Source organism: Punica granatum, chromosome 6, assembly GCF_007655135.1.
Source record: "Punica granatum isolate Tunisia-2019 chromosome 6, ASM765513v2, whole genome shotgun sequence".
In the NCBI taxonomy this organism is placed as follows: Eukaryota; Viridiplantae; Streptophyta; class Magnoliopsida; order Myrtales; family Lythraceae; genus Punica; species Punica granatum.
Window position 1 is genome coordinate 28,031,304 of NC_045132.1, and position 12,898 is coordinate 28,044,201.

At 41.6% G+C, this 12,898-nt stretch overlaps 2 protein-coding genes across 2 annotated transcripts; both read left to right on the forward strand.

Moving 5' to 3' along the window:
- The first annotated feature begins 1,685 nt into the window (after positions 1-1,685).
- On the forward strand, positions 1,686-7,782 carry LOC116211513 (ubiquitin-activating enzyme E1 1-like). The gene is given in 9 exon segments (XM_031545942.1): positions 1,686-1,892; positions 2,298-2,548; positions 2,763-2,980; positions 4,192-4,986; positions 5,136-5,625; positions 5,628-6,003; positions 6,107-6,506; positions 6,508-6,540; positions 6,821-7,782. Coding segments are annotated over 8 exon segments (3,144 nt in total). The 5' UTR covers positions 1,686-1,892; positions 2,298-2,313; the 3' UTR covers positions 7,418-7,782.
- Positions 7,783-9,814: 2,032 nt separating this feature from the next.
- LOC116210659 (uncharacterized protein At5g39865-like) lies at positions 9,815-11,721 on the forward strand. Its single transcript, XM_031544624.1, has one exon. The coding sequence runs from the start codon at positions 9,999-10,001 to the stop codon at positions 10,848-10,850; it is 852 nt and encodes a 283-aa protein (XP_031400484.1). The 5' UTR covers positions 9,815-9,998; the 3' UTR covers positions 10,851-11,721.
- Positions 11,722-12,898: the final 1,177 nt, after the last annotated feature.

The following is a 12,898-nucleotide window of genomic DNA, read 5'->3' on the forward strand; positions in this document are numbered from 1 at the left end:
AGATATAGATAGATATGTTAATGTGTTCTTCCTGAAATGTGTAGCAGCCCAATCTGCGGCACACGTGTGTAGTAAGGTTAGAAACCTAGGCGTGTCAGGGTGTAGTCCCAAGAAATGGCGAAACCACCAGCCATCCTCATCGGCTTATAGTGTAGCACCACGGCCTTTGAAGTTTGTAAGTATAAGCGGCAGTTGGGTTTTAGTTTGATAGATGATTCAATGTGGTCGTGAGCTTGGTTTGGAGATGCTCAGACAATGAAGTGGTCGCAAGGGTTAGACCATCGAAGTTCTCCCAACGTGCGAGCGACGTATGCCTGAAATGCAAGGGAATGGGCTGCAAGTAGCCAACGCCAGGGGTTGCAGTTGGGTTGCTTGAAATGGAAAAGATATATGGATAGCTCAGCTAAAGCAGCTGAGAAGAAGAAACCCTGCCTGGAAGCTGAGATAGAGGGAAGGAAAAGAATCGGCCCTGAAGTCGAAATTGAAGTGCGAACCAATCATGCTCAAAAGCGAGGGATGGTAGAAAGGGATAGGAGAAGCCACGGGCTCTGGAAGTAATTGTAAAGGAACGGGTAGTAATATACATACATGCGACTGCATGTAGTGCAGGTATATAAAGGGTGTGCGAGCGGAATTGAAATGCAAGATAAGAACGTACGAGAACGAGGGTTGCTTGTAGTTGTATTGAAAATGTATTGAATGTAAGGATAATGAGGCGTTGAGCCTTGTGTGTGTTTGTCGCGAGGGAGCCTTACAATGAGTACCTCTTCCTTTTATAGGATCGGACCTTTGAGACCCAACTGGAGCAAGTTTTGGCTTATTCTAATGAAATGAATGGAACTAGGAAACTATTAACCAAGTTCTTTATCTACTTGTTAGAGACTAGAAAATAAACACTATCCTAGCTAACATAGAAAAATGACCTAATACCGACCAATGTAATTGTTAATATCTAAGTAATTCCCTAAGATATGAGCAACCATCCAAAGAAGCAATCCATAACTGCCAATTCAAGATGCCAGCCTCGCCTTCCTCCATTTGTATACACGTTTAGCTCACATAGAAAAAGATCACAATAATTTCCATGCATGAGCTACTAACCATATCTTATCGGATGTTTCCATTTATGACTTGCCTTTCTAAGGAAATTATCTCTTGCTGCCATGTAGAGCCACTATCTCCATGCATAAGTGCGTCCGTGTACATGCGTGGCTCTTATCTTGGAAAGGATGGAAATCATTTCTTGTGAGGGCTGCCAGCCATGTGCCCTCGGCTAATTGCCATCTGATCAGCCCGGCTAGATGTTTCCATAATCTCCTTCATGAATTACCCAACTAGGCAATGGCTGTCCAAATGGTCGTGCTATGGTTTCCCAGGTCGGGTTTAAGAATTCGACCATGGGCCACCTCCTTGCTTGGGCTCCTTTGTATGTCTAACAAATGATATCGCCTCGTGGACCTCTAATTAGGTCCGAATTTGACCAATTGAGTTCAATAAAGTACCACGTGGTTCACGGGTTTCGCGATTTACGCTAGGTGCAAAAAACAGATATAAATATAATGGATAGGTGATACCATTTTTCGATATATATATATATATATATATATATATATATATATATAAAAGATGGAGGTAATCATATATCCGTATGTATGTATGTATGTAGGCTCAGGCTGGGCCTAATATTTTACATCTCAATTTTCTCTTCTAAAGTTGTCAGCAACAGCAAGCAATTTGTCCCTGCAGGCAGAGCTCGAAGAAGAAAGAAGAAGGAGAAGACCATTTAAGACGTCCATCCATCACCATCACCATCACCATCACACCTCTTCTCTCTCTCTCTCTCTCTCTTCCATCTCTCGAATCGACGAAGAATCCATCCCTTCTCCTAATCGGTACGTCTCCTCTGATAGAATTCCTCATGTCCCCTTCCCCTCTTTGAACTCTTTTTGTATCTTGTTTTGTTGATGATGATGATCATTGGTAGTAGAGCACACACACCATCTCCCTCCCCTCCTCCGTCGGTTTTTGTTGTTTTATCAAGCTGAGCTGAGCTCCTCTCCTCTCCTCTCCTCTCATATTCCATTCGATTGTTCACTACCATATCATACCATCCAATGCCTTTATTTTTACTGTTATTATTATGGCTTTGGATTCTTGTTGCTGTTCCCATCTCCCTCCCTTGCTCTTGCCCTCCTCCACTTCCACTGGCACTTATTATTTCATGATGATTTCACTTCTCCTCTCCTTTCTCTGCGCTCTCTCACGGTGCTGCTCATTTCTGGTTTCTGCGGCGGCAGCTTCCTCCTGCGCTACATGTTCCCCACTCGCCAGAGCAGCAGCGACCGCACCATCATCAATCTCGAGAACAGTGCCTGCGGCGGCATCAGTGCTCGCACCAACTGCAGCGGACGGGGCAGCACCATTCCCATGGGCATCGACGAGGATCTCCACAGCCGTCAGCTCGCTGTGTACGGTCGTGAAACCATGCGGAGACTGTTCGCTTCCAACATTCTCATCTCTGGGATGCAAGGCCTTGGTGCTGAGATTGGTACCTATTACATTACAACACATACACTTTCTTTCTTTCTTTCTTTCTTTCTTTCTTTCTTTCTTTAACCTTTCCTGACTACTTGTGTTCGATCGTATATATTTATATATTTGATATTCCCGTTACAAGCTTTGCTTTTATGGTATATGATATCGATCTATATATAATGCTGCATTGCATTCTCGAAGAATAAATTTCCTCACCCGCCCTGCAGCAAAGAACCTCGTCCTTGCTGGAGTGAAGTCCGTGACCTTGCACGATGAAGGTGTGGTGGAATCATGGGATTTGTCGAGCAATTTTATATTTTCCGAAAGGGATGTTGGGAAGAACAGGGCACTTGCGTCTGTTCATAAGTTACGTGAGCTCAATAATGCAGTCCTTGTTTCTTCTCTTACATCGACATTGACTAAAGACCAACTTTCTAATTTCCAGGTACTTTACATCCCTATCGTATTGACGCATGATTTATACTTTTGTTGATTGATTCAGAAGCTAAATGAGTTCATTGATGTGGATACCATGAGTTGTCCAAATGAGTCGTGCCAGCTGTATGAAGGCATATAATTTTTCTTGAATGCATCCCTTTTTTTTCTCATAGTGGTGCAAACATATACTTGAATGAGGTCTTGGTTACATAAGGAAAAGGAACATATACTGCACTGATTTCTCCCCCCCCCCCGGGCGGATCATAAGGGAAGCTATGGGTCTAGTACAATGATAGGAAATAAAGTGAGATAAAAGGTTACAGAAGTCCCACCGGTAAGCACTAAACCCAAGACCTATTGGTTACGAGTCAGCAACTTGTGCTACTGCACCGAGACTCCTTCCTTGTATAACTCATTTTTCTTTTTTTTTTTCCCCCTTCTTTGAATAATTATTGACTTCCCTTCCTTTGCAATCTTGTGGACTATGGATCGTAAATCATTGGGGAGGCATTTGATGTAGACGGTAGAATATATATGAGTATTCATTATGGTAGATGTAAGGGCAAGTTTAATATGTATTCCGGTCTATTGAGTATGACAAATACTTTCACTAAGAAACAACTTTGATTCAGGCCAATCAGGAGAAGTGGGTGAGGTGCTGGTCCTTTGGAATTTAAGGATGCTAGTTTTATACTGAGTGTGTCCTAATTATCAGGAACTACTACTCACTGGGATAAGTCAGTCTTTGGTTGAGTAGGATACAATCATGAAATGAAAATGATATGATCATTTCTATAATTAAGTTGTGAAGTTGATGGTATCAGTATAAGACATTTACTGTTGGACCATGCAAGTTTCTTGGGATTTGCTTTTAGATTTTTCCTTTCAATCAGAAGAAATCATTACAATCACTTTTTAAATATCACAATTTGACTTATTACCGGTTGTAGTTTGCAGTGTTGGCGGACATCATATCTTTTATTAGTAGTTCATGATACACTATCTGGATGTGTGGATGATACAAAATTTTGGTAGTGATGTTGGCACTGATTTGATTTTTGGCCTGTGTCTGTGCATGATTTATGTCTATCATATTTCGTAGTCAATGATATGAATCCATCAGGCTTGACGCATCCTTGTTGTATTTCCATTGGTTGTCGACACGAATTTTTTGAATCTAACTTGTTTTTGTTCTTGTATTTGGGCCATGCATTGTAGGCTGTTGTATTTACAGATGTTAATATTGAAAAGGCCATCGAGTTCAATGATTACTGCCATAATCATCAACCATCTATCTCTTTCATCAAGGTTGAAGTTAGAGGCCTCTTTGGTTCTGTCTTCTGTGATTTTGGACCTGACTTCACAGTTTCTGATGTTGATGGCGAAGAACCACACACAGGCATAATTGCTTCCATCAGCAACGATAATCCTGCACTGGTGTCATGCGTTGATGATGAAAGGCTTGAGTTTCAAGATGGGGACCTAGTCGTGTTCTCTGAAATTCACGGAATGACTGAACTGAATGATGGAAAACCAAGGAAGATTAACTTTGCAAGGCCGTATTCTTTCATTCTTGAGGAGGATACCACGAATTATGGTACTTATGAGAAAGGTGGTATTGTCACCCAGGTGAAACAGCCTTAGGTGTTGGACTTCAAGCCTCTGAGAGAAGCACTTAAAGATCCTGGTGACTTTCTTCTGAGTGATTTCTCGAAGTTTGATCGCCCACCTCTCCTGCACTTGGCATTCCAGGCACTTGATAAATTTATGTATGAATTAGGGCGATACCCTGTTGCTGGCTCAGAGGACGATGCTCAGAGGCTTATATCTGTTGCTAGTTCAATAAATGAGAACCTGGGTGATTCAAAGCTGGAAGACATCAATCATAAGCTTTTGAGGCACTTTGCGTTTGGTGCCAAGGCTGTTTTGAATCCTATGGCTGCCATGTTTGGTGGAATCGTTGGCCAGGAGGTTGTGAAGGCATGCTCAGGAAAATTCCACCCGCTCTTTCAGGTCAGCTTGTCTTTCTACTAAGAATTTCATCATTTATGCTGCTTTAGATGCTTTTGTAATGTGTCATATTCAACTGGCTTCTTTTATTTGTCATGAGGGATTGGCACCTAGGCGGGAACTTACTGTGCTTGGATTCTTTTTGTCTGTAGTTCTTTTACTTTGACTCGGTGGAGTCGCTGCCCACAGAGCCAGTTCATCCTGAGGAATTAAAACCTCTAAATAGCCGTTATGATGCACAAATCTCAGTTTTTGGGTCCAAGCTACAAAAGAAAATGGAGGATGCTAAAATCTTTTTAGTAGGATCTGGCGCATTGGGTTGTGAATTCTTAAAAAATTTGGCCTTAATGGGAGTTGCATGTGGTCGTAAAGGACAGTTAACTGTCACTGATGATGATGTGATCGAGAAAAGTAACCTCAGCAGGCAATTTCTCTTTCGTGATTGGAACATTGGACAGGCTAAATCTACAGTTGCTGCTGCAGCTGCAGCATTAATAAATCCCAGTCTCAATATTGAAGCTTTGCAAAATCGTGTTGGACCAGAAACTGAGAACGTCTTTGATGACAATTTCTGGGAAAACCTGAGCGTTGTTATCAACGCGCTGGACAATGTAAATGCAAGGCTCTATGTTGACCAGAGGTGCTAAATTTCCAGAAGCCACTACTCGAGTCCGGAACATTAGGTACCAAATGCAATACTCAAACGGTCATTCCTCACCTAACAGAAAACTATGGTGCCTCGAGAGACCCTACTGAGAAGCAGGCACCTATGTGCACCGTCCACTCCTTCCCACACAGTATTGACCACTGTTTGACATGGGCTCGATCTGAGTTTGAGGGTTTGCTTGAGAAAACTCCTGCTGAAGTCAATGCATATCTATCTAATCCTGCTGAGTACACTAAGGCAATGATTAATGCTGGTGATGCTCAAGCACGTGATACTTTAGAGCGTGTTCTTGAATGCCTCAGCGGTGAAAGATGCGAGACATTTGAAGACTGCATCACTTGGGCTCGTTTGAAGTACTTTTGTCCCTTGGATTTGGACCTTTATATGTTCGTTCTACTTCCATGAAGGACCATTTGCTGTAACTGTTCTCTGACATAGAGCTTTCTCTTGTGCCAGGTTTGAGGACTATTTTGCAAACCGCGTGAAGCAATTGATCTACACTTTTCCTGAAAATGCTGCTACCAGTACCGGAGCACCCTTTTGGTCTGCCCCCAAGCGATTTCCTCATCCACTTGAATTCTCATCCTCAGATCCTGGCCACCTTCATTTTGTGATGGCAGCATCTATACTCAGAGCAGAGACATTCGGAATCCCAGTGCCCGACTGGGTCAAGGATTCAAAGAAGCTAGCTGAAGTTGTAGATAAAGTTACTGTTCCCGAATTCCAGCCAAAGAAAGACGTAAAAATCGTAACTGATGAGAAAGCAACAACTCTGTCTGCTGCATCCACGGATGATGCCGAGGCCATTGATGACTTCGTCATGAGGCTAGAGCAGTGTCGTAGGAGCCTGCCCCCTTTCATTTAAGATGAAGCCGATTCAGTTCGAGAAGGTAAGTATGTTGAATTGAAGCATTTTGCTGAGAATTCTCTTCATTTGCTGGAATACTAATCTGATTCTGGGAGCCATCACCGAAAAAAAAGAAAAAAGAATCTTGTGTGGAGCTAGCTGATATAAGCCGTGGGGCGTCCAACCAAAGGGATGGAAATGTAACCGAATGGAGTTGCTTCATTAAGAATGATCCATTTATGTGGCAATCCCGTTTTGCTACTTTCATCTTTATTCCCTTGTAGCAAACGGGGTGATAAGAAGAGGATTTGTTCATTGTGCAGGATGATGATACAAACTACCACATGGATCTGATAGTTGCACTCGCCAACATGAGGGCACGGAACTACAGCATCCCCGAAGTTGACAAGCTGAAGGCCAAATTCATCGCTGGGAGGATCATCCCTGCAATCGCAACCTCCACGGCAATGGCCACTGGACTTGTCTGTCTTGAGCTCTACAAGGTTCTTGATGGAGGCCACAAGTTAGAGGATTACCGGAACACATTTGCCAACTTGGCCCTGCCACTATTCTCGATGGCTGAACCAGTCCCTCCAAAGGTCATCAATTACCGAGACATGAGGTGGACCATCTGGGACTCATGGGTTATCAAGGACAACCCTACTTTAAGGGAAGTCCTCCAGTGGCTCGAAGAAAAGGGGCTAAATGCGTATAGCATCTCGTGCGGAAGTTCCCTGCTGTACAATAGTATGTTCCCAAGTCACAAAGAGAGGATGGACGGGAAGGTGGTGGACCTTGCACGGGAGGTGGCTAAGGTAGAAGTGCCTCCTTATCGTCGCCATGTGGACATTGTCGTGGCCTGCGAGGATGACGAGGGCAATGATATTGACATTCCTCAAATATCGGTTTACTTCCGCTAGGTTTCAGTCAAGTCATTTGTAGAGGGACAACTGAATAGTGGATACAGGGATGGCGGCACGGGGCTCCCAGATTGACCATCAACTTTTATGAATTATGATCTGGGACAGGAGGTCAGGCTCCAACCGATAATATATGTTATTTGGTATATATATCTGCAGGTTTTCCTTTATTTCTTTACTGTATGTATGAAAGGTGATTTAAAGAGCATATGATTAGGTCGAATTTATTGACATTACATATTACATTAAATAATATTACATGTTGGCTCCCAACCCCAGACGGAGCTGTGTAAGAAAAAGAAATGGTCCATGGCAAAGGCTGCTCTTTTCTTATGTATGTCTGTATGTATGTATATTTTCTCTCCTCCTTTTGTGAAGTATCTTAATTTCCTTCCATCTATATATATATATATATATTTATTGTAATATAGAGCAGAGAGCAGAGGAGAGCATGTGAGGATCATCCTCTCCTCCTGTCTTTCCTCCCTCCCACTTTGGCCACTTAGGTCATGTGCAACTTTTCAGAACCCACTTACTGGCTTTGCTCACTGATGGATTAATAGATGGTGAATGTTATTTCTTTTTTCTAACTTTATTTATGAAATGACTTAAAAAAAAAAAAAACTTTGGGTTCCCTAAGGACATAGAAACGTGCCTTGTGGTCGAAACAAACAGTAATTATTGTGACTGAACATGTGCAGCATTTTGAGCAGAGATATTATCACCTGATCCGATCTCACCCTCCCGTTGCATGCAGGCATCCATGCATACATACCATACCACGAGCTGCCAACAAAGTCTCTCTCTCTCTCTCTCTCTCTCTAAAGCACTTCAAGAAATGAAATGATGATTTCTTATCACAGTGATACACTTAATATTTTAATTTAAATATTTAGTATTTTTATTTTTTGTGATTGATTATATAAAATATTAATCACTTTAATCATAATACTAAACACTAAATTAAAAGTATAAGTAAAAAAATACTTGTACCAATCACAATTACAAAAAAAACGAAACACTTGAATTGAAATACTTACCGCTTGAATTGAAAGTGTTAAACGTGTCATGATAATACGAAGTTATTTTAGCAAAATCTGAGTGAATACTCATCTCTCAAAATATATATGCATGTATGTGTGTATGTATATATATATATATGAAAGGGATAGGATGGATGTTCAGTCAATTCTCTGTTTCATAGATATATAAAAAAAAAAAAAACACTGTTTCAAGGCCCATTGGATCCGAGCTTGAGGTTACATCACACTTTTTTCTTTGGAATGAAGTTTCATAAATTTAATATAAGAAAATATAAATTTTACAAATTAATAAAAAAATATGAATATTCTTACCAATTATCGAATTTAAAATTTCTTAATTATAAAAAGTTGGAATTGCAAAAATTAAAAAATTCTTGTACTTTTCCCTTTCTAAAAATACAATTGATTTTTTTTTATTACAAAAGAGGTTCAAGACTTAGTACAATAGAAGAGAAATCTTAAATAATTAATAAAATGGTGGAGGTAATTTCATTAGGCATTAAACATATAATGTATAAGTCAAAAGTGACGGCGTGCGCTACCGTGCTACACTCTACTTTAATAAATACAACTGGACTTTTGTTTTATATTTTACATACATACATATATTATGATGAATTTAATTAAAAGGTGATATGTATCATCATCAATTAATCCAAAATTGAAAAGACATTGTAAAAAGGAACAAAAAATAAAGACATCAGCTACAAACAAATGAAATGAGGACCTCACATCTAGAATTAAGAGAAGGTCCGGTGTGCAACGGTGATATCATATAAAATTATGTCACAAAATACATAAAAAATATTATTTTTGATGATAATAAATTATTTTTATCAATAATAATATTTTTTTAAAATTTTTATTTATAATGACAAACTCTTATTAACTTGTATCATTATTATATCATACTACCCGTTGCATACAAGATTTTCTTCGTAAATAGACTGATTGATTATTCTCTTCCTCTTCCTTTACCTTCCTTCCCTCCCTCCCTCCCATTAAAAGCAAGCCTTTTTTCTTTTTCTTTTTTTAAATAAAAATATATAAGGAAAAAAATAAATAAAGAAATTCACCCACTCGCCTTCTTCTCCTCCCTCCCTCCCTCCCTCCCTTCCTCAACTACCTTAACCAACACCATAACCCCCTCCTGCCCTCTCTCTCTCTCTCTCTTTCTCTCTCTGTGTAAAGCATTTCCAATCCATCTCCGCATTGCAATTTTCCCTTCAACAATCTCTCTCTCTCTCTCTCTCTCTCTCCGCCCGCGCCATTCCTATTCTCTTCTTTCGCATCCCTTTCTGCAGGCGCACTCTGAGCTCTCCCTCTACTCCCCCTCCACCCCCCCCCCCCCCCCCCCCCCCCCCCCCCCCAACCCTATTCTGCGCTCAAATCTCAATTTCAATCATAAGAAGTAATCTCTTCTTTTCTCTTCTCTTCTCTTCTCTTCTTTTCTCTTCTTTAAGGAAGGAAGGAAGGAAAAAAAAGGAAAGAAAGAAAGAAAAAATCCGATCGATCGAGATCTTTAACGTCGTTCGTCAATGTGGAGGCCGTGGGCCAAATCGACGGTCAAGGTTGTCCACGCCCCATCCCACCGCTTCTCCTGCTCCTCCTTTAAGGACATCCAGCACCTCTGCAGCCCCTCCTCCTCCTCCTCCGATGACCCTCCTCCTCCTACCTTCCCTTCCCCCTCCCCATCTCACAAGAAGCTCTCCATCCTCCGCCGCCCCTTATCATTCGCCTCCCCTACCCTCCTTCTCTCCGACTCCGACTCCGCCCCTCCTAATCCTAATTCCCTCCCCAGACCCGAACCTCCCGACCACCTACTAACTGCACCTGCCACCCCTCCTTCCTCTAGTAGATTACCGCCTGGGGCGGGCAACGGCATTGTGGTCTATTACACGAGCCTGCGCGTGGTGAGGCCCACGTTCGAGGCCTGCAGGGCGGTGCAGTCGATCCTCCGAGGGTTCCGCGTGAGGATCGACGAGCGGGACCTGTCCATGGACCCGGGGTTCTTGGGGGAGCTACAGCGGCTCCTGGAGGCTGGGGCCGCAGGTGAAGGGAGCAGGCCGACCCTGCCGCGGGTGTTCATCGGGGGGAGGTACATTGGGGGAGCGGAGGAGATACGGCAGCTACACGAGATGGGGGAGCTGAAGAAGCTGGTGGAGGGGCTGCCAGCAGCGGAGGCGGGGGTGTGTGAGGTATGCGGCGGGAACAGGTTCGTCCTGTGCACAGAATGTAACGGCAGCCACAAGCTGTACACGGAGAAGAGCGGCTTCAAGAGTTGTACGGCTTGCAATGAGAACGGTCTCCTCAGGTGCTCTTCGTGTTGTCCCTCTTCCTCTTCCTCCTCCTCCTCCTCCCCCTCCACCTCCCCTCCATTGCTGACCTGACCTGACCTTTTTTTTTTTTTTTTTTCTAATCGACTTGATTATGATTAACCCCCTCTTTCTCTTTAATTACTTCCCACTTTTGTAATCAAACCAAAACATTACATTATCCCTCAACCCCAAGTCCCATGCGGGCCAAAAAAGATATAAAACAAATATTTTGGTGGGCGTTTGACAGGATTTAGTTTTTTTTTTTTTTTTTTTTTTTTTTGGGGAGTGGGGAGGAGGACTGAAAGAGAAGGGGAAGCACATTTGTGTTGTGTTGTTTTTTTGTTAGTGTCGTGTTGTGTGGGTCCAAATGTGGCACACCAACGCCCCGATTAGATGGGATGTCACCGTTTTGTCTAGGTGTCAGGACCGAGCTAGGTCTTAGCACGTCCACCGTTCGATTGGTGCGATGGGGTTGATCGGACGGTGGCACGGGGCTCCTCGCAGTGGGTCTCGGATGGTTGCCTTTCTTTGTGAGTCAGTTCTCTCATGTCTGACCTCTTGTTTTCTAGCTTGGGGGGTGTATGTGCGTATGTGTACCTTTATATTATTATTATTATTATTAAACACACTCGGATTGGACCTTAACAAAAGGTTTTCTGTATGTATGTGTCTAGTGTATATATCTATATATAATACAATACAACCTAAAACCCTAAAATATATATATATATATATATATTTTGGTATACATTTATATGTATATGTATATGTATACGCTTGCTAACCTCTGTACGTAGTGATAGTAAATATATTAGAGAATAAGCAGGCTAGCAAGCAATGCATTGTTTTTGTCCGTCCTCGAATATCTTCTTCTTCTAGCTTTCACCCTGTACTGTAATTCCTTGCCACCAAAAATGTTGCCATCTACTGGAGTTGGATCGTCCATCGTATCCTGGTATATGACTGACCTATTGTGTCGGGTGAAGAGCGATTGGCAGTCAGTCAGTCAGTCAGTCATTCACGTGAGTACTCCTTTAATTGAGGCATACCTCGGCTATGAAACAGAGAAAGCTAGTAGAGTCGAATTGGGGGGTGATGGCCCAATTCGACCCTCCGATACTTAAGTCAATACAAGGAGCAATGCCATAGCGATTCGAAACCACTAAAATGAGTTAATTTATTACGGGAAACTAGAGATCGTACCTTTTAACTTTAGTCGCGGAATAGACTAATCCAAACACGTGCGTGTGATCGAAAAGGGAAATGACTTCACCTTTATATACCTATTATACATTGCACGTGCCCGAAGAGCTCTTCTTCTTACGATATCCTTCTTCTTCGTCTTCTTTTTTTTTTTTTTTTTTGTGGCTCAAAATGAATCATGAGGGACGGGTAGAACTTTGTTACTGTCTTAACCCGATCCCTTACATTACTTTAAGGTAATAGGAAGGCAAGGGCTCTTTTAAAGGTCACCGGGCGGCTTGATATATATATATATATATATATATATATATATCTAGATAGATAGATAGATAGGAGTAGCTTTCTTAAAAAAATAAAAAAATAAAATAAAATTTAAAACTGCAGGTTAATGTGATGAGATGAGAGAGTCGCTCCTTTTACTCTTACAAGCTTAGAGCTTAGAGCTAGAGCTAGTGTACGTGTGCCCATTATTTAATTTAATTAATAGTCCCCAGACCCTACTCTCGAGACGAGAGTACTTTGATTATGGCTTCCGAATATTTTCCTTCCTTCGGAATGATCGATCGATCGATTTCCTTCAAAATGCACTATGAATTGCCACATTTACCCAAAAAAAAAAAAAGAAGAAAAGAAGAAGGAAAAGAAAATTCTTAGCAGCAAAATGCAAAATACTAGTTAGATCTTTTATTATTATTATTATTATTATTATTATTATTATTATTATTATAAGGAACTAACTAAGCCGAATTATCGGGTTTTACTTTACCCTCCGATGTAATTGGTGGAGGACACAGGTCCCTTCTATTTCATTTCAAGGAGCGCTGGAATCGTTTTTTGAAATACATGCTGAATGTTCGACAACTCTCCAGGTATTTCGAGTTGGATCATCCAATCCAATCCTGAGATCTCTCATCTCA